At 42.0% G+C, this 21,523-nt stretch overlaps 1 protein-coding gene across 2 annotated transcripts in view; it reads right to left on the bottom strand.

Moving 5' to 3' along the window:
- Nucleotides 1-21,523, bottom strand: part of TAF3 (TATA-box binding protein associated factor 3) — a 159,186-nt gene that overhangs the window by 13,068 nt on the left and 124,595 nt on the right. The window contains exons 3-4 of one of the 2 annotated variants that reach the window (XM_068276060.1): nt 18,881-20,670; nt 10,262-10,344 (exon numbers count right to left, since the gene is read on the bottom strand). In XM_068276060.1, coding sequence (XP_068132161.1) covers nt 10,262-10,344; nt 18,881-20,670 — 1,873 coding nt within the window. Of the gene's footprint in view, nt 1-10,261; nt 10,348-18,880; nt 20,671-21,523 lie in introns of both variants that reach the window. The other variant, XM_068276059.1, reaches the window with a different exon arrangement.

The raw sequence follows: 21,523 nt of genomic DNA, 5'->3' as shown, positions 1-21,523 counted from the left end.
CACAACTGGGCAATCACAAAGGATAACAACGATTTGTCCCCACTAAAACAAATAGGGGAAGCAGATCCTTGCATCTGCAGAAAATGTAGTGCAGTAACAACATGATACACTGCAGAGGAGGCATCGTTACAAAACGGCCGGCTTACAATAGTCTCCAATGATCATAGCTCTCCTTTCATGGTAAAATATTAAGAGCAGCTGCTAATTGCCCACAAACATCTGGATGAATGAGTGTTACTAGGCGGGTGTGGTTTCACACTCTCCATCTTCACATGTGGACACTGCTGAGCTTAGTGAGAAGTGGGACTTTGTAAACTAAATGCATACAGGGTGTATTTCTCTCTGTATTCCTTCTGTCCTGTGCAAGCGTTCAGGTCCACTTTAAGATAACTTGTTAATTTGCCTCTATTACAGTGGAATTCCTGTGGTGCTTTCTTTGTTCAGTGGGCTACATGAATAATTACTGTGGCTTTTTAACAAGAGACAAACAACGCCTTTTGAACACTACAGCCAACCTCTAGTACCGATTCATCATGATATTCAACAATTCACAGAATACTATCATCCCATGATTTAAGATTGTGATTTACAGTTTATACTGAATAAAAAAGTTAATGTCTTAAAGGGTTAAAATTAACTCCAATGCTATAGGCCGCTACCATTATTATTATTTTTTTCCTTTTGCTTTATACAGTCACTAAAGAGTCTTTAAATGGGACTATCCAGCTGTTAACAGTTTTCATTTCTTGGTAATAAACCACTAAAGTTCACATTGTAAAATAATTTGGAGGCCCATTAGCACAGCAATAAACACAGACTATCACTGCCAGCAAAGCATTGTTTAACTTTTCCCAAACAGTGGTTTACTCTTCCACATTCTTCTCCCTGCAGTATCATTTCTTTCTCCTGATTTAATTCCACAGCAGGTTCTCCTTCATAGGCTTCTGTTGAATGAGCAATCTCTAGCAAAGTAACCAACACCGCCCACAGCTGTGTCCCACAATAGCTCCATGCTGCTTGCATTACGTTTTCTGGAGGATTTGGTCACGCTGCCCTAACTGCTGCAGACACTAGCCTTATTCATGAAAACGTGCAGAAGGAGGGATTTTCAGCAGGATTCCTTTACCTGTTTCCCCACCACTAAATGGTGAAATAAATGGAGAGGGTCATGAGATGCTTGGCCTGAAATGCAAACCAACAGCTTGACAAGTCAATAAAGAGCCACCCATCCTTATTCAAACACACAGAGAAAGCGAAGGTTAAGGGCAAACACAATCTGAATATGCCCATGCAGGGTGCTCTAATGAACCCTATTCTTCCACTTCTGAATACAAACACCAACCATGGGGCTATTTAAATGACCAGGCCAGGACATGTCATGCAGCTTTGCTGAGCTGGTCAGTTTAACACATTATACTGCTAAGCCTCAGCCGTGATATAAGAAACACAACAAAACAGAAAAGCATCTCAAATACAGCTGTAAAAAGAACTAAAAAGCTGTTCCAGTTTAGGTCCAACTAAAAGCAAAAGTGAACAAAGAAAATAAATTGTGTGTACAGTTGGGCTTAACGGTGTATTTATCATCATGCTACTTGTCTGTTTGCAAGTGAGCAGGATGTTTATAAGTAAAATGCAGCAAGCCTACAGGGAAAAAAAAACCCTTCATATTTACCTAATAAAAGCAATTTACTTCCATGGCTCCTCCTCTATCCACGGTCTCCAGGTGATGACGTAGCTGAGAGGGGCAGAGCTCAGATGCTGTGTTGGCTCCACCACCTCACATTCTGTTTCTGCACAAGCCATGCAAAGATTATTTACCAACTAGCTTCACGCACCATTGGCTTAATGGGTGAAGTTAAACAATATTAGGAAGTTTTTCTTCTTGTTCTCCCATCAGCTAAATATTTTAAATTGAGATTCCACCCTTATACTATGACAGACAGGGCTGGATTTACCATAAGGCACTGTAGGCACTTGCCTATAGGCACCTGATCGAAAGGTGGCTCACTCCCCTCCCCAAATGACTTCCTCCCTCCTTCCCTATGCAGAGTCCTGATGAGAGTGTAAATGAGAGGTTACTCACCGTGCTCTCTGCATTCCACTGACGAGATCTCCATTCAGTCAGAGGCACCTCTTGCTACTTAATACTGAGGTTCTTCTAGCCACCTAATACTTGGAGGCACCTCTAGCTACTTAATACTGCGGGTACTTCTGGCTAATACTAAGAGACACCTGTAGCTACCTGTGAAGGGCAAGGGATGTAAGGGAGAAGTAACAGCTGGGACAGGCAGCACATGCTTGCGATGGTGGGTGTTTGTAGGTTCAGGGATGGCGAAATCTAAGGTGCCAGGACAAGTGCCTATTGGCTCCTTTGAGGAAAATCCTGGCCTGATGACAGATCATTGGTACACAAATCATTTCATACTTAACCACTTTACCCCCGCGCGTACGTATTTCTCCGCCCCTTTTTCCATCCTTTAAAAACCAGGGATGGAGAAACACGTACTTTCCGCGTTCCCGACGCTGCCCGCGCTCCCGCTCGTAAACACGCCGCCCGCCGCTAGTAAAACCGCCGCCGCCCGCTCGCCCAGAGATCAATGAACGGGAAAATCCATTCCTGTTCGTTGATCTAAGCCCCGCAATGATCAGCTGCTCTCCTATGGGCAGCGCGATCATTGTGAGAAAAAACTCACGTGTCCAGCCTCCTTATTCTTCCTCCAAGCTTCCGGAAGGAAGCTTGGAGGTCGCATTAAAACAAAAAGTTACTGTGGCCATCTTGTGGCCAAATAGTAAACTACACCCTACACATTTTTCACATACAAATAAATGACTTTTACACATAAAATTAACTCATTACCTCCCACACTCCCCATTTTTTTTTTTTTTTGTAATTAAAAAAAAATTAAAAAATTTACAATTAAAAAAAATACATAAATAGTTACCTTAGGGACTGAACTTTTTAAATATTTATGTCAAGAGGGTATAACACTGTTACTTTATAAACTATGGGCTTGTAATTAGGGATGGACGCAAAACTGAAAAAAATGCACCTTTATTTCCAAATAAAATATTGGCGCCAAACATTGTGATAGGGACATAATTTAAATGGTTTTATAACCGGGACAAAAGGGCAAATACGTTTAATGGGTTTTAATTACAGTAGCATGCATTATTTAAAAACTATAATGGCCGAAAACTGAAAAATAATTATTTTTTTCCCCACATTTTTCCTATTTTCCCATTAAAACACATTTAGAAAAAAATAATTCTTGGCATAATGTCCCACCTAAAGAAAGCCTAATTGGTGGCGAAAAAAACAAGATATAGTTCATTTCATTGCGATAAGTAATAATAAAGTTATAGACGAATGAATGGAAGGAGCGCTGAAAGGTGAAAATTGCTCTGGTGCTCAGGGGGTAAAACCCCTCAGTGGTGAAGTGGTTAAATATTGCTGAAAATTGTGTTTCCATTGTAGTCTGCACTCTGCAGCTAGCTAGGAATGCTAAAAAAGACTGTAAGCTTAAAGAGACTCTGAAGCGAGAATAAATCTCGCTTCAGAGCTCATAAATAGCAGGGGCACGTGTGCCCCTGCTAAAACGCCGCTATCCCGCGGCTAAACGGGGGTCCCTTCACCCCCAACCCACCCCCCGCAAAAGTGTGTCGTAGAAAGGTCGCAGAATTTCCCTTCCTGGAGGCAGGGCTAACGGCTGCAGCCCTGCCTCCAGTCGCGTCTGTCAGCGGCGCATCGCCGCCTCTCCCCCGCCCCTCTCAGTGAAGGAAGACTGAGAGGGGCGGGGGAGAGGCGGAGATACGCGCTGACAGACGCGCGTGGGGCAGGGCTGCGGCGGTTAGCCCTGCCCCAACCAGGAAGCGCTCCCCGGGTGTATCGAGGGGGATTTGGGGGTGAAGGGACCCCCGTTAAGCCGCGCTATAGCGGCGTTTTGCTATTTATGAGGTCTGAAGCGAGATTTATTCTCGCTTCAGACTCTCTTTAAGTAGTATTTTTCCTCACAAATAAAATCCATCAGTTTCAGTGACGCTTTTATGTACATCCTGCTTAGTAATATCCCAAAAACTCACATTCCTGCATGAGTAATCATCAGCTGCAAAGAGCAGGAAGCAGTGCAACTCTGGTGTAATCACCTGCAGCAATTAGCAAACTGGCACAGCAAGCAGACATTCTGCGAATACTAATCCTGTGGGCAAGGCTGTTAGCAAAGAAATTAAAAAATGTTTGAAAAATTCCTTATAATGTGTCGTCTTGGGTGGGGAAAGAGCGGGGGAAGGTAGAGACGGGACAATAACCTTTAGGGTCTTTTTTTGTATCCCTGTCCTGAAGCAGAGTAAATATTTTCAACACAGACATTTAGGGGTATGCCTGTATGGACATGAAAGCGATGGCCATATTGATCATGAACAGTCATTTCGGCTTTGAAAAATGTGTATCTTAGAGAATAACTAGATTTAGTAATGTACAGTAAACAATTTCCATTCCAAAGTTTTCCTTAAAGGAATCATCAGCCATAAACGGCCTCCCCATGATCTACTTACCCGGGGCTTCCTCCAGCCCCTTGCCGCTGACATGTCCCTCGTGGCAGCACCGCTCCCAGTCGCCGGTCCGGGGTTCCTTCAGGTACAGAGGCTAACCTCGAGGTCGTCCTCTACTACGACTGCGTGATCGCAGCTGTCAAAGGTCCACTTTGTCCCACGAATGTACTACGCAACGCGCAGTACACTCTAGACAACATGGACTTGACTGACAGCTGCGCTCACACAGGCGCAGTAGAGGACGACCTCAAGGTCGGCCTCTGCACCGGCAAGAACCCCGGGAAAAATAAATCACAATATAGCAAATGAGAAGTTAAAAATAGAAGATACATGAACAAATGATTGATACTTTTAAACAGACCTTTTAAAGAAAGACTAGGGGAACATATATATCTGATTGGTAAAGGTTTTGGGGGACATTCCGTCTCCAAACACTTTGCAGCACAACACGATAGAAATCCTGCACTTTTGAAATACTGCGTCATTGACGGTATTCGGATTAATTGGAGAGGTCAAAACCTAGAGAGGGAGGTCTCCAGACTTGAAACGGAATGGATTTTTAAACTTCGCACATCATGCCCTGCAGGGTTGAATATTGAATTAGACGTTAATTGTTTTATTAATGATTCTTAGCAACTTATTATTTTTTATTCTTTATTTATGTATCTAGTGTTATCTGTAATGGTGCTCATGTACTGGTCGAATCATCGCTACATACAGATTTTTATGCTTAATTTATTATATACACAATTTTAATCTCCCGAGTCACCCTGGCTATTTAATATGTGGGTTACTTTACACCATTCTCATAATCACATGTACTCTTTACTTGCCCTGTTGTCACTAGCTTGCTCCCTAGAGCTATCCAGATAGAAACACTTGTTTTTCCTTTGCAATGTGCAAGTCGCATTTTATTGTATTTGCACTTTTCACCCTTTGTGACGTGCGTAGCTCTAGTCACATCTATACTTCATACACACTTTGGTTTATGAGTTTTAGAATGTCGATATTTTTTATATAAAATTAATATTAGTTAGCACATAGCGCTTTTACTTTATTTATTTATTCCCCCCCCCCCTTAAAATTGGGGGCTTTTTTTGTGCCCCATGTGACTCTCCCCTTGTCTTCGAGAGTCCCTTGCTTGATGGGTGTGGTTTTTTTGGGCTGGAGGAGCCAGGAGTCGAACCTGGGTCTCCTGTGTCGTAGTCTGAGCCCTTGACCATTGCACTATTTTACCACTGTGTGGAAATGAAACTTTTTGTGTGTGTTCTATATGCCTCTTCTGCGGATATGCAGGGGTGCCTGTATGTCCCAATAGACACTTCCTTATTGTGTGTAGAGAGGAAGTGTATGTTCCAATATTCTCTCCCTTTTTTTTTTTTGTTTCCCTTGCTCTGCTCCCTGTGCAGACTAGAGTAATCAAGCTGCCTATTGATCTTCAAAAGTCTAGGTGTTTTTTGTTTGTAATCTTGTTTTTACTACTGATATCATTATATTTTTTTACACCATTCTTTGCTATTAATATGCTATTTACATATTGTTCTGTTTTTCACTTTATTTACACATTTGGGTGACTCTTTCCTACTTTGATTAGTGATGCCCTTCTGAGGAAGTTTTTTCACCCCACCCTCTTTTCCCAGACTAAAAGCTATAAATTTGGTGCCTGCCGCCTGTTCTCCCCTGATGACGCAAGACTGCGAAACCGGTCGGGAAGGTAACAGGCGGCTCCATTGTCTATTGATCTACGATTGACCATTACATGCGCGCTAATCTTCCGGGGTTCCCTGTTTATGGGCCCCGTATGTGAGTTATCGTTTTTATATCTACTGCCTTTTAAAGAAATTTTATCTAAATAAACGGGTTACGCTTAGATATTGCCGTTTTTGTTTTCCTATATAAATTCCTGAAACTTTACCTCCATACGGATGTCCACTGGATCTTCACGACGTCTGATGTTCCCTGGACGTTATCTGTGACCTGAGCCATTTTACAACCTTATAATGTGGGTTGTTGGGAGCTGGTAAGCCTTTTCTAGTTTTGATGTTTGGCGGATATCTACCTCTGAGCATTTGATATATTGTGGTGAAGAATTTACCATTCCCTACATATAATGACTTTCTAAACCTGCGCTGACCTTTGATGTATAAATGATTGATACTTGCTGTGTAATTTGTTGATGTAGCCTGATCCTCCCTGAGCCTGCAGGTCAGCATGTTTAGTGCTGGCAGGCATGGAAAAGAAAAAAAAGCAGACAGCACAAAGTGCTCTCATCTATAAACACACCCACTAACATTGTGATAGGCTGTTTTTTGTTTTTTTTTACTGCACACAGGATGGTACTGCTTGCTAGGCAGAACGTTATCTCCCACAATGCAACAAGATTACTAGTCAGGGAACTAGCCATGGCTAAAACAACACACTGTGGGAGGGGTTTTACCTCAAAATTAGCCACACATATGTCCCTGGTTATCTATTACACAACAGGTAAAGGTTTCTTTAGGGAAATGGAGTATCGGCTACTAATTGAGATGAAGTTCAACCAGGTCCAGAAAAGTTTTAGACTAAAGTCTGGTACAACCTTTCCATTATGATTGTCCAATCACTTACCAATTTTACCATCTCTATGTAGTATGAGCGTTTACCTACACAATCTCCTTATAATATTCACAATCTGTTGATCCTCATACTACATGGAGGTGGTAAAACTGGTCAGTGTTTGGCTGATCATAATTGAAAATGTATACCAGGCTTTAGTAAATCTGTTCTTTGAGTACAAGGTGTGTCAAAGGCAGAGTTGTTAGATGCAGTGCAGTGTAACCCTCTTGAACAAAGCAACAGGCAACACAGAAAAACCTGCAGTCTTGTTTTGTGGCCACTAATTTGCATTATGTGTGAAACCTAATTCCTACATGGAGTACACCTTTGTCCAGTAGATGCCATATCTTAAGCACCCACTGGCATTAAATCAATTAGTGATCAGCGACTTGATAACCGTGCACAGAAAATGCTGTAATGCACTGTTCAAGCAATAAATTAAGATGCAGTCTTAAATATTTTAAGTCCAAATGAACTAGCACCACCTAACAAATTATGGATAAGATCTGTTAAAAACATTAAAACACAATTTATGGAAGCTGTGGCGGGAGATAAGCTTAATTTGCAGACTGACCTTTTATTTATTTAGAGAACCAAATGAGGTCTAATTGCATTAGAATTGAATCCAATACATTTCCCTGAAATACTAATTTAGCAGCCATGGAATTGGTATTTGTCAGCAAATGCTGCTATTGTAAATGGAAGAGTTTACAGAGGAATCAGATGGCTGGAGCCTACAAAATACCAAACTGAAGTAAAGAACAGAGAATTTTTTTTTTTATAATATACGTTTATATACAGTACGTAGCACCTTTTTAAATACACTCACATGACATAATCACACTTAAAATTGCCATACACTACGCAATAGCAGCCTGATCTAGCAAGTGAACAATTGTTCCTTGATTAGATCGGGAAGTAGCCATTGTTTTACTACCTTGTGCCATTTCCCATCAGATTTCAGCAGAATTAAATTTTAGTTGTTTTTTGTTGATTCAATGTTTCATCACACCACATTAGATAAAGAAAAAAAAATGCATAGAGTATGGTTTGCGCTAGGGAGAATTCAAACAGTGAAATAAGAGTCCACCCTGGGGCCCGTACAGACTGAAAATTGCAAGCACAAGCGCAGTGCAATGCAATTGTGGTTTTTAATCAATTTTCTACTTGAGATTTTGCTGAGACTATCTTGTCCTGGTTTCCTGATTGTTTACCTAAAAAATGCAATGAAAATCGCATGCATTGCGTTTTTCTAACAAAACGCTTAAAAAGCGCAGCAGTCATTGCGATTGCATTTTTTTCTTAAAATGCATCACACCAGCGTGTACAGGTCATCATGATTTTCATTATTTTTCCAAAGACCTAGCTATTTTAAAAACACATGTGATTTTAAAAACACAGCGCAAACGCAGCAATGTGTACATGCCCTACCCTGGAAGAATAAAAAAAAAACAAAAAAAAAAAACAAAAAAAAAAACACAACAACAACAACAATAGTGTCTGAAAATTATTATATTAAAATCACACAAAGATCCTTCTTACCTTTCTTAGGCGTATTTAACCACCCTGGCGTTCTGATTAAATCGCCAGGGTGGCTGCGGGAGGGTTTTTTTTAAATAAAAAAAAAACTATTTCATGCAGCCAACTGAAAGTTGGCTGCATGAAAGCCCACTAGAGGGCGCTCCGGAGGCGATCTTCCGATCGCCTCCGGCGGCAAGAAATAACACGGAAGGCCGCAATGAGCGGCCCTCCGTGTTTCGCTTCCCTCGTCGCCATGGCGACGAGCAGAGTGACGTCATGGACGTCAGCCGACGTCCTGACGTCAGCCGCCTCCGATCCAGCCCTTAGCGCTGGCCGGAACTGTTTGTTCCGGCTACGCTGGGCTCGGGCGGCTGGGGGGACCCTCTTTCGCCGCTGCACGCGGCGGATCGCCGCGCTGCAGCGGCGATCAGGCAGCACACGCGGCTGGCAAAGTGCCGGCTGCGTGTGCTGCTTTTTATTTGGTGGAAATCGGCCCAGCAGGGCCTGAGCGGCAGCCTCTGGCGGTGTTGGACGAGCTGAGCTCGTCCAGACCGCTCAGCAGGTTAAAGCAAGCCTGATGTGAGCTGTAAGGCCCCGTTCACACTTGGCAATGCAAAACAATTTTGCATGGCGGTGATTTTTTTTTTGGCTATCGCGTTTTGCAATTCTCATTCCAGTGAATGAGAAACACTACACAATCGCCAGGAAAATGCTGCATGTAGCATGTTTGTGATCGTCGGAAATCACAAACGTGCCGCAGTCACTGCAGTGTGAGTAATCCCATAGGATAATTTGTGCATAAGCAATTGTCAGCAATCAGCAAAGCAGGAATCACAGGCAAATAGCGCATGGGTGTGAATGAGGCCTGAGGGAAAAAGTTATATGCTCAACTATTCAGACTTGCCTTGTTTCCCTGCTGTCCCTCACAGGCACTTTGTGGACTTCTCGGAAGGATTTGGAAGCACGGAGATCCCTGGCGATCAGCAAAACGCTGCCAAAGCGCCCAGTATGAACCATCCCTGACAGTGATTTTGCAACCTAAGAATGAGCAATTCCCGACAAACGTTACCAAGAGAAAGAGTTTTTAATATGCCTTTAACCACTTGAGCGGTTTGGACGAGCTCAGCTTGTCCATGACCGCCGTGGTGGATTGCTCATCCCTGGTGGGTCTTGTTTTTATAATTTTTTTTTTTTTAAACACGCAGCTAGCACTTTGCTAGCTGCGTGTTCCGTTCGATCACCGCCGCTCCCCGCCGCAAAAGAGGGCCCACCCAGCGCAGCCTAATCACCTGTTGGGTATGATCGCCGGCGGTGATCGGAGGGGCGGGAGGGATGCCACAGGGAGGAGGGAATCATGTAGCTAGCACTAGGCTAGCTACAGGATAAAAAAAAAATAGGTTAAAAAAAACCCACCCGCGGCCAAGTGCCACAAATAATCAAAACGCCAGGGTGGTTAAACTGTGTTCTCTAGCAAAATGTGAAAATACAATATATTTCATACAATTTCCTACTACCATTGGTAGTATATTTTAAATAACACAGCTGCTGTTGACTAAAAAAAATAAAAACCATTCTTGTGCAAAAAAAATGTACTTACATGGTGTCCTGGCCAGCTCCAACCCTTAATGTAAGCCGAGGAATAACAGGAGACGGAGCAGGGATCGGGATCTCTATTTTGGCCTGCTGAAATAAAACAATTACACACATTACCAAAAGTAATCATATCCATTATTCTGAATTTATATAAAGCTTGAACATTTTCTGCACCGCACTCCTGAGTATCAAACTACCCATTTACTAACAGTCCCACTGAGGAGCTCATAGTCTAATGCTAATATGCTCACAACAGCATAGGGTCCATTCTATATTTTTTTTTTTAGGGGGTTGTACAAAGATTTTAAAATGCCTTGAGGAACCCAGCACATACAGTACATGGGGAGGACATACAAGGTATATGTGGGCAGTGTCTTCACTGACACTTCAACCTGAGGCCAATGTTAACCAATGGGGAGAACACATTTTTTATTTTAATTTATACCAGTATTTTACCTATTGTCATTTTGAATAAAGAAACTATTTGGCTATATCTAGACAGTAAGGTCTCATTTAAATGTACAGATCTGGAGGAGGTACAAACTGTCAAAGAACAGTCTCTCCCAACAAGATCTCTAAATTTGAATGGGTAATTTGCATAGATAAAAACTGGAGTCTCTTAGCTCTTCCTTTGCTGGAAACAATATTAGACTCCTATTTCTGCTGCTAATGTTTTTTTCTTAGCTGTACTACACATACAAATCATTATATCATAATTTTTTTCCCCTTCGGTGTCTCTAATACCTCTCCTTTGCCGGACTCCTCTTGGGAGCCTGCAACCACATGGAGCACAAACCCGGAATAGAAGACCAGTGGGCAGCAGAGAGGTAATGTATTCATGCAGGGTGGTACAGCAGCCAGGGGTGGAGTGACAACGTCATGAGGCCGATTGCCGAAAGATTTCATGCTGAAATCTCTCTGGAATTGGCCTGCGGTTTATGGCAGGCCAACAGATCTCTCTCCGATTAGATTCAGAGAGAAATCTGTCTACTGGTTGATGGGCCGCCAAAACCGCTAGATGTGTGGGCACCTATAACATTGTATATAAACATAAACTGATCTGAAGAATGAAATGAATAGACTTCCCAACTGAGTAGAAACATTTTTTAAGATTTTCTTAATAAGCTGTTTTGCTTCTATTACATCAAAACAAGCCACAGCAGGTGAAGCATGCTCTGTTTAGCTCTTCTGGCACATGCCACTTTTGTAAGATGGCCTGAGCAGTTCAAACCCTTTACCATTTACATGCACATTTTTGTATAGGTCAAACATCTGACTTTAATAACATGCTGGAGAATGGTATTGGCATAACATTTACTTGTCAATACTCCTATTGAATGTCTACTTCTGGGACCTCTACAAGCTTTCTACTGTACATGGCAGATTAGCATCTTGATTAAATTAGGATAACTTTGCCAAGGCCAGAAGAAACTGGCTGCCTAGAAAACAACTGTTACACACTACGCTTGTGGCCAGGTATCTCAATTCTAGCCTTCTTTCTTGATTTGGACACACTGAATGGCAAGAAAGAGTAAATTAAAGTCACGATAAGTAGAAATGGCAATTGTAATTAACTTCAGAGGGTTGTTTCCTATCTCCCCCCCCCCCATGCAGTTCACCATCTTCTCTGCCACAGCCATAGCAGCATGTCTGCGGTGATATCATGGAGCCCCAACTGCCAGAATGCATGCCAGGACATGTAGTCAACATTACAGCACCAGATCAGGAGATGTAGATACGTTAATAGACAACATCTCCCGCCATGCATTGCGGCAGCCTTGGCCGCACAGTATCAGCACTGGCACTTAAAACTACGGCAGCTGCAGATGGGACAGACAAGACGACAGACTGCATTCAGACTGTAAGTAATGAAACGCTTGCCGACCTCCGACCCCCCCTCCCCCACACACAATTTATGAACCCCCCCTTAGGGCAAGGCTTGTTTGCCATATTTTCTATTCTAAGTGCTCAGTTTACTTTAAAGGGTACTTGAAGTGAGAGGCATGCGGAAGCTGCCATTTTCACCTTTTTATTAAACAGTGCCAGATGTCTGACTTCTGTGCTGATGCGCTACCTCTAATACTTTTAGCTATGGCAGAATGAACATGCCGAACAGATGCTTTGGCTCTGGTCTGCCTCTACTGGCTGCTTGCTTGTTGCAAGTACGTGACTCAACAAATACAGCCAAAACATAAACTAAACATGACAAACAGGTAACCGGCATTGATTATAAGTGGGCGGATTTATGAAGACATGCTTTAAAGTGAACTTCCAGACTAAAAATCTACTCAGCAGCACTAAAAAGGCTTGGTGTTTCTTTACCAGTTTCACAGCACCAGAACTTTGTTTTTCTTACCCAAGCCTCAATTTTAGCTGCGCAGAAGCTAAGCTCTGCAGCATCAAAGAAATCTGCCCGGGCATTTTTCCCCTGATACGGTGCAAACCATGATGGGATTTCTGTGGTTGTTCTCGTTGCCTAGAGTGCGCAGCTGGGAGGGGTGATCAGGACACAGGACAGTTGGAACTGTGTTTCATGCTACCTGTCACCTCTTTTCAACCAAAAAGATGGTGTCCCCCATGAAATCACAAACCTCTTCCTGTTCTTTTAAAACGGGGAAAGGGGGGGGGGGGGGTGTAAGATTATATGACCTATCTATTTTAGTTAACATAGCAAATGTAACTTAATGACAGTATGTTTGTTTAGGCTGACAAACTGTCACTTGGGAACCTGCAGTAGTGAGGTTTTTAGTGTTTTTGTCATTTAAGTTATCAAATCAGCATGAAGACAAAACACGGCAATACAACAACCCTTTTCTTAACTGCGGTACTTCATAATACACAGCAAGTGGATTTATCTAGTTATGTGAATAAGCCACCCTCCCCTCACCTAATACTGGTAGAAATCCTACAGTGCCGTGTTCTGCAGTCTTTACTAATCTTTATGGATTTAGCTGCCTGGATGCATACCTCAGGGCACCAACTGATAAAGCTTTAAGCCCCTATTGCTCCCAAAACCCCAGCAGAGCAAAAAAAATAGCTAAGCAAATATGCCTGCAGTTTATAGGGGTAACCAGTTTAAAAGCCTGACTTGCAAGAGAAAGGCGGAATTATGAAACACTTATCAGCTATTCACTTTACAATTTAATTCAATATAAGAATTCTTCAAGCAGGGCAGATTTACAGTTTATCTTCTTTAGTGATGGCTAGTGGGCAGTCCTGTCAATTTAATCTGTTATTGCTTTTCCCACTTTGTTTCTCCTTTTAAATTTAAAAAATAAATAAAAATACAAGTCTCACATTCTATTTGCTGAACAGTATACCCATTTGCTGAAAAGTATACCTAGGACACATATCTTCCTAGAAATCTGATTAAAAGGTTAAAAAGGACATAGCGTGTATACTAGAGTACAAGCCGACTCCTAACTTTAACATAAAATAGCCAGAAAAACTGATTGACTCGAGTATAAGCCGATAGTAGGAAATGCAGAGGTTAGTGTATAGGTGGGAATCTCAGTGATTGTAAGCTAGAAATCGCTGCTCCTAGGTTAGACTAGTTACAGGGGTCTTAAGAAATACAGAATGAAAAGGCAAACTTTAAATACCTGTAGAGGTCGCCAGTAGTTGCACACTCCCTCACTCACATATAATCTTTCCCAGATACACAGCCACACTGGTACCCCATTGCTGCCAGCGTCTTCAGCTGTGTTCCACCTGACCGTACCCCAACATTTGCAGCATGGTTTGGATACATATTTACTGGTGACTGTCCCCCTGTCAGAGCAGAGCAGCATGTAATTGTTAGCTGTGTCCCAGCCTGAGTGCCCCCGTCATATGCAGCGTGGTTAGGTCACACATTTAGAATAAAGAAGAAGCCGACACCGTCTATTAATAAACTTCTGCTCTTTTATTGCATCAAAAATAATCCAGCAGATTAAGCAACGTTTCGAAGCTGCACGCCTCTTTATCAAGCTTGCTGGAAGTCAACTACACATATGACACTAACACATGAGTATTTATACACCACATGGTTCACAACAGCCAATAAAATTCAAATATGTATACACCAATCCTAATGGTCCTAAACTGTCGGACCTGATGGGAAACTTACTTGCTGTTGCTGGGATTGGACATAGTATGGTGGAACCTCCCACCTGTCAGGCCCCTTTCGGCAGGTAGCTGCATCCCCCTGGGTCCGCCTAACATAACAGAGACCTCATCTCCTCGCCCAAGGCGGACCTGATGGAAGTCCTGTGTGATGACACCCAGTGAGCAGTGTGTGTCTCGGCGGATACTGTGGAGACGCGAGCGGCAGAACGCCGCCGACATCACCAGATGGCTACTAGGAGGACACAGCCGCCGGCCAATCAGGGCTAGCCTTCGTAGATACGCCGTAAAACGTCGCACCGTAATATACAAAATGATGCAGCCTACCAGGCGCATCTTCATCACATGGCTAATTTACATATATAAACAATGCAGCTATTCTTATACTGGACGCAATATTTGTTGTAGCACTGCCAGACCATATGGGAAAGGGTAGGTAAGGGAAAAAGGTTGGGGGAATCAAATAAAATAAAATAAAATATATATACAGTGTAAAGAGTAAAGGGGAAAAAAATTACAACATAACAAATAAATAATAAAAAATGATAAAGAATTAATAAAAAAAAAAAATTAAAAATAAAGAAAAATGCCACGAAAAGAGGGAAAAAAGAGAAAAAGGCAACAACATAGGGCTGGGGGAAAAACAGAATCAGTGCATCCCAATTAAAGAGACTAATGTCTCCAGAAGTGCATCTCACTAACAATATACTATGAATTCACAGATTATATATTGGGAGAGGCTAGGTACAATGGAGCAGGGGCCAAAAACTACATAAAAAAGGTAATAAATCAAATTCTCTATTTAATCCTCTAGGCTCCATTGTATCCAGCCTCTTGATCCAATATGCTTCCCTCCAGAGCAATTGTTTTAGGCGATCTCCCCCCTCTTTTCAATGGTGCTATTTTTTTCAACAACCATAAATCTTAGCTGACTAACATGATGGCCCGCTTGAACAAAATGATATGCTACAGCTTGATCTGTTAGTCTTTCCCTGATTGCGTTTATGTGATGACAAACTTTTTTTAGTTTCTGGGTAGTTTGCCCAATATATAATAAGCCACAAGGGCATTTTAAGGCATAGACAACATAGTCTGAGTCACAGGTATGCCAACCCCTAATTGAAATCTTAGTCCCCTGATGGGGTGTAGTAACTCTGGGCCCTTAATAACAGAGCCACAGTGAACACAATTGAGACAGGGATATGTCCCTCTTCTCTGGGTGTAAATTGTATCATTATTCACATTCATGTCAGCATGCACTAATCGATCCCTGAGTGTAGGCGATCTTTTATAAGAAATTAGTGGGGGGTTCCTAAAATGTTCAATTTCTGGGAAGCTATCAGCTAACAAGTGCCAGTGTCGTTTAATAATCTTAGAAATGTCTTGACTATGTGTGTTATATATAGTGACAAATGGAATACGGTCACTTATCTGTTGTCTGTTCCTCTGTCCCCCATGTTGTGCATTAGCTCTACTTCGTGCTCTCTGCAAAGTTTCCACTGGATATCCCCTACTTACAAACCTATGCTGCATCTCATCAAGTCTCAACTCCCGTGTCTCTCTATCCTCAACAATGTGGTGTATCCTTTAGAAGTAGACACACGAAGTAGATTAGGGGTCTAAAATTGCAATTAGGGGTTGGCATACCTGTGACTCAGACTACGTTGTCTATGCCTTAAAATGCCCTTTTGGCTTAATATATATTGGGCAAACTACCCAGAAACTAAAAAAACGTTTGTCATCAAATAAACACGCAATCAGGGAAAGACTAACAGATCAAGCTGTAGCATATCATTTTGTTCAAGCGGGCCATCATGTTAGAAAAAATAGCACCATTGAAAAGGGGGGAGATCGCCTAAAAAAATTGCTCTGGAGGGAAGCATATTGGATCAAGAGGCTGGATACAATGGAGCCTAGAGGATTAAATAGAGAATTTGATTTATTACCTTTTTTGTAGTTTTTGCCCACTGCTCCATTGTACCTAGCCTCTCCCAATATATAATCTGTGAATTCATAGTATATTGTTAGTGAGATGCACTTCTGGAGATATTGTCTCCTTAATTGGGATGCACGGATTTTGTTTTTCCCCCAGCCCTATGTTGTTGCCTTTTTCTCTTTTTTTCGTGGCATTTTTCTTTATTTTTAATTTTTTATTAATTCTTTATCATTTTTTTATTTGCTAGGTTGTAATTTTTTCCCCTTTACTCTTTACACTTTATATATATTTTATTTGACCCCCCCCCCCCTTTTTTCCCTTACCTACCCTTTCCCATATGGTCTGGCAGTGCTACAACAAATATAGCGTCAGTATAAGAATAGCTGCATTGTTTATATATGTAAATTAGCCATGTGATGAAGATGCGCCTGGTAGGCTGCATCATTTTGTATATTACGGTGCGACGTTTTACGGCGTATCTACGTAGGATAGCCCTGATTGGCCGGCGGCTGTGTCCTCCTAGTAGCAATCTGGTGACGTCAGCGGCATTCTGCCGCTCGCGTCTCCACAGTATCCGCCGAGACACATAGCGCTCGCTGGGTGTCATCACACAGGACTTCCATCAGGTCCGCCTTGGGCGGGGAGATGAGGTCTCTGTGATGTTAGGCGGACCCAGGGGGATGCAGCTACCTGCCGAAAGGGGCCTGACAGGTGGGAGGTTCCACCATACTATGTCCAATCCCAGCAACAGCAACTAAGTTTCCCATAAGGTCCAACAGTTTAGGACCATTAGGATTGGTGTATACATATTTGAATTTTATTGGCTGTTGTGAACCATGTGGTGTATAAATACTCATGTGTTAGTGTCATGTGTAGTTGACTTCCAGCAAGCTTGATAAAGAGGCGTGCAGCTTCGAAACGTTGCTTAATCTGCTGGATTATTTTTGATGCAATAAAAGAGCAGAAGATTATTAATATACGGTGCCGGCTTCTTCTTTATTCTATTGCTGATCGATCCTGGGTGCTGCTGGATCATTGGCCGGGCACGTCGGCTGGAAGTTACTTTGGAGTGTGCAGTCACTATTTACTACTTATTAGGTCACAAATTTAGAAAGGACTGTGTCACCGCCCCCACCAGAGTGGTATGTAATTGTAGCTGTGTCCCAGCCAGAGTGCTCGGGCTGGAACGCAGCTAAAAATTACATGCCGTAGCACTCTGGCGGGGACACAGTAATTGCTAAATTTGTGACCTAACCACGCTGCATATGCCGGGGGCACTCTATAAATATGTGTCCAAAACTATGCAGCATATGGTGAGGGGGATACTTAGAAAGCAGTTCAGTCGCAGCAACTCTGTGTATGTGGGGGTACTCAAACTCCTTGTCCAGGACACTAAGGTAGGCAAATAGTAACTGGTCAAGCTGGAACTTCCTGGCTCATAACAACTAAATTTCCCCATAGTGAAGGTGCTGAGAGGTCTACTGTTCTCCCCACAGCAGAGCTGTAATCCCATGCCAGAGTTATATGCATGAGCTACTGCAGATCTCTATGTGTTATGTTTTTTTTTCTCGTTTTTAGGGTTTAGAAGCTTTTAAAAAAATTGCATGGCTTTTAGACACTAAATCTGGAAATAATCATAACTCCAGGTTTAATAGGAAATAAATATGGCATGTTACATGCATTTTATCTTGGGTTCCTTTTAAAAGCCTCATTCTGGAGCTGCCAAACACAATTTAAACACAAAATCTGCAAACCTGAGCAATCCCAACAAGGCTGAACTGTCCTACTACTGTAACATTGGTTAAATGACACAGTGGACCATATGCAATTAATTTTTTCTCCTGCGTTTTCTCCCAGGTGATGATATTTTTTACACTTTGTCAATATAAAAGTTTTTTTAAAGAAAACCTGTAACTAAAAAAAGTTCCCCTCGGGAGTACTCCCCTCGGGTGGGGGAAGCCTCCAGATTCTATCGGGGCTTCCCTCGTCGGTCTCGCTCTGGCCCGCCGAACAGCGTGGATGTAAATATTTACCTTCCCGGCTCCAGCGCAGGCGCAGTATCGGCTCTCCGCTCGGAGATGGGCGGAAATAGCTGATCGCTGTCGGTCCGCTCTACTGCGCAGGCTCAAGTCTCCTGTGCCTGCGTAGTAGAGCGAACCTGACAGAGATTGCGCTATTTCCGCCTATCTCCGTGCTGAGAGCCGAACAAGCGCCCCCGCTGGAGCCAGGGAAGGTACATTTATCAAGTCTTGTCGAGCCAGGATTGCGGGACGCTTCGGGGGAGCCAGCACTGGATTGCCTGCAGCTACAGGGATGGGGGAAGCCTCATTGGGACCCTGAGGCTTCCCCTTCCCGAGATGAGTAACCCCCAGGGGAACTTTATTTTGTTACAGAGTCTCTTTAAACCACCAGCAAGCAAGATACTTAAAATAACGTTGAGTGTATTTTTTTTACCTACTTTAATACTTAATTAAAAGTGCGGAAAAGTTATTTTAAAGTTAAGATGAAAAATTATCTCCTAGGAGAGAATAAAAACTCAGAAGAAAAAGTTATTGCATATGGGTAACTGAATAACCACTTTACTTTTTCATGCTTATGTTTCTCCTTGTCTTTCTCTTTCTTTTCCTTTTCTTTTTTCTCCTTTTCTTTATCCTTCGCTTTCTCTTTATCCTTCTTTTTCTTCTTCTCCTTTTTATCCTTCTTCTTGTCCTTCTCCTTAGGTTTTTCTCGTTCTTCAATTATCTTTTCAGGAAGTAATGGTGATAAAGAAGGGAGTAAGGTGGGTAACCTAACAGTATTGGGAGTACTTATCATAGGAAGCGAAATATCTTTTGGCGCCAACAAAACAGGAGTAGATGGTAAAGGTTTAAGCTTTTCTTCTTTGTTTTTGTCCTTCCCCTTCTCTTTCTTTTCTTTATCCTTTTTGCCCTTTTCTTTATCTTTCTTTTTATCTTTATGCTTTTCCTTTTCTTTCTTTCCACTATTTTCCTTCTGTTTTGATTTAATATCAGAGTCATTTGTATCTTTGATCTTTAACTTTTGTGCATCTGAATCATCATCTCGAACAGAGTCCTTCCATTGAAGTTTCAAATCCTTGTTCATATCTTTATCTTTTTCCTTCTCCTTCTTATCTTTGTTTTTATCTTTGTTTCTGTCCTTGTCCTTTTGCTTTTCCTTGTCTTTTTTCTTTGTTTTGGCTTTCAATTCTTTCTTGGATTTTTTCTTTGTTTCTGTAGGAGAAGCCAGTTTTACTTTGTCCTCATACTGCTTGACAAGTGGTTCTGGAGTAGGAGGAGAGGCAGAAGGAGAGGAGAAACATGGCTGATTGATGGGCATATTTGATGGCGTCTCTTGGTTGACTTTTCGAATCACCTCATTAATGGAGTCATCCATTGTCCATGATGTATCAGAATTAGACGTTCCCCCCGTTGTAGGAATAGGTGTGCTGCAAGTCTTACCAAGGCTGCTGCTGGAAGTGGAAACTTTAGGAGTAGATGGCTCTGCTATAGTAAGTCTCTTAGGACTGGTAAATCCTTTGCCCTCAGATTCTGAGCCGGATGAGAACTCAAATGGGTCAGGTTCATGTTCAGCACAGGCCTGAGCAATTACAGCATCAATTGAATCTTCAATGGTATTGTCAGTCACAGATGGCTTTTTAGATGGATTTTGTACAGTTACTTTTTCTGACTCCTGTGACACCTGACTTTGCTTTATTTGTGTGCTTTCTCTACCTATCTTTTCACTTAAGGCAGCTAAAGGAGTACGATTTGGTGTTTCTGCCTTTATTGTAGGCTGCACATTTGTCCCAGAAACTTTTGGGCTCTTCGGACTCTTAGGACTTTTCGCACGGCCAGGAGATTTTTTCTCTTTTGCACTGGCTTTAGGTGACCTTATTGGGCTGCCCAGAACGGTAGACAATGGTGTAGATTTAGGAGATTTAGATTTTTGTCCTGGTGAACCTTTCGATTTAGACTTTGAAGTCAACGTTTTAGGTTCTGAAGGTTTGGAAGAGGGTGTTTGGGATTTTAAAACAGGGGGCAATGTTAGGGCTTCTAAAGAAGGAAGAGACAGTGCCGAATTGTCCTGTATGTGACTAGATGAAATAATAGAGGAAACCTTCTGAGCATTAATTAAAGTGAGTGGTTCTCGTGGTTCTGGAGCACCATCTACAATGTCCCCTTTAGCGTTCGCTAATCGTTGTCGTTTTGCAAAAGGCATGTCCTCCATTTCTGGACTATCCAGAGGTCTCTTATGTAAGTAGTTTTCATCATTGATGGCTTCATCATCATCATCCATCTCTCCTTCTTCAAGAGGAACTTGCATAGCTTCAGCTGAGGTCCCGCCATCAGTGGGCACTTGCTCCTCTTCTTCCTCTGTAACAGTTAAGATGAGAAGTGTTACTTGAGTTGAAAAGAAAAGCAAGCATCAATAGAAAATGTTCCAATAAGAAAATAAAGCCGAACATTTTTTAACCACATACCACAAAAAAAGAAATGATAGAAAAAGACGACAATAATAACTGAACATCAAAAAAAGCTAGTGATGGTAGGTAGGAACTGTGAATGAGATGTGAATAGATTTGATTTGTTGAAAATGTTGTGCAAATGTATGCAGCTTGTAAGTGGACTAATCAAATATAGTGGCTTGTGATTTTGACTGTTCCAATTTTAAGGTAAATAAAATTTGATTGACAACCTAAACAATTTAACAAAATTTGCACACACATTAGCATCTAATTGGCCCTCCCTAAGACCTTAAAGGACAACTGAAGTGAGAAGAATATGGAGGCTGCCATATTCATTTTCTTTTAAACAATACCAGTTGCCTAGAAGCCCTGCTGTTCTACTTGCCTGCAGTAGTATCTGAATTACATCAGAAACAAGCATGTGGCTGATCTTCTCAGATCTGACAATATTGTCAGAAACCTCTAATTTGCATCAGCTTGTTCAGGGTCTATCTATGGTTGAAAGTATTAGAGGCAGAGGATCAGCAGCATAGCCAGGCAACTGGTATCGCTTAAAAGGAAATACATATGGCAGCCTCCATATCTCTCTTGCTTCAGTTGTCCTTTAAAGTAGCAATTCAGGTCTTTTTCGACAGAGCAGCAAATGTTAGATGCTCCATCAGATTTGTGTTCCGGTTTTGGAATCTCCAGTTTCTTGCAGTGAATCTCTCCAAATACTAAAAAAAAATCTTCAACAATGTGAAAATGTGAAGAAGAGTTGG

Source organism: Hyperolius riggenbachi, chromosome 3 (genome assembly GCF_040937935.1).
Source record: "Hyperolius riggenbachi isolate aHypRig1 chromosome 3, aHypRig1.pri, whole genome shotgun sequence".
NCBI lineage: Eukaryota > Metazoa > Chordata > Amphibia > Anura > Hyperoliidae > Hyperolius > Hyperolius riggenbachi.
Note: the sequence above shows the minus strand (reverse complement) of the source record. Positions and strands in the feature narration are given on the sequence as shown.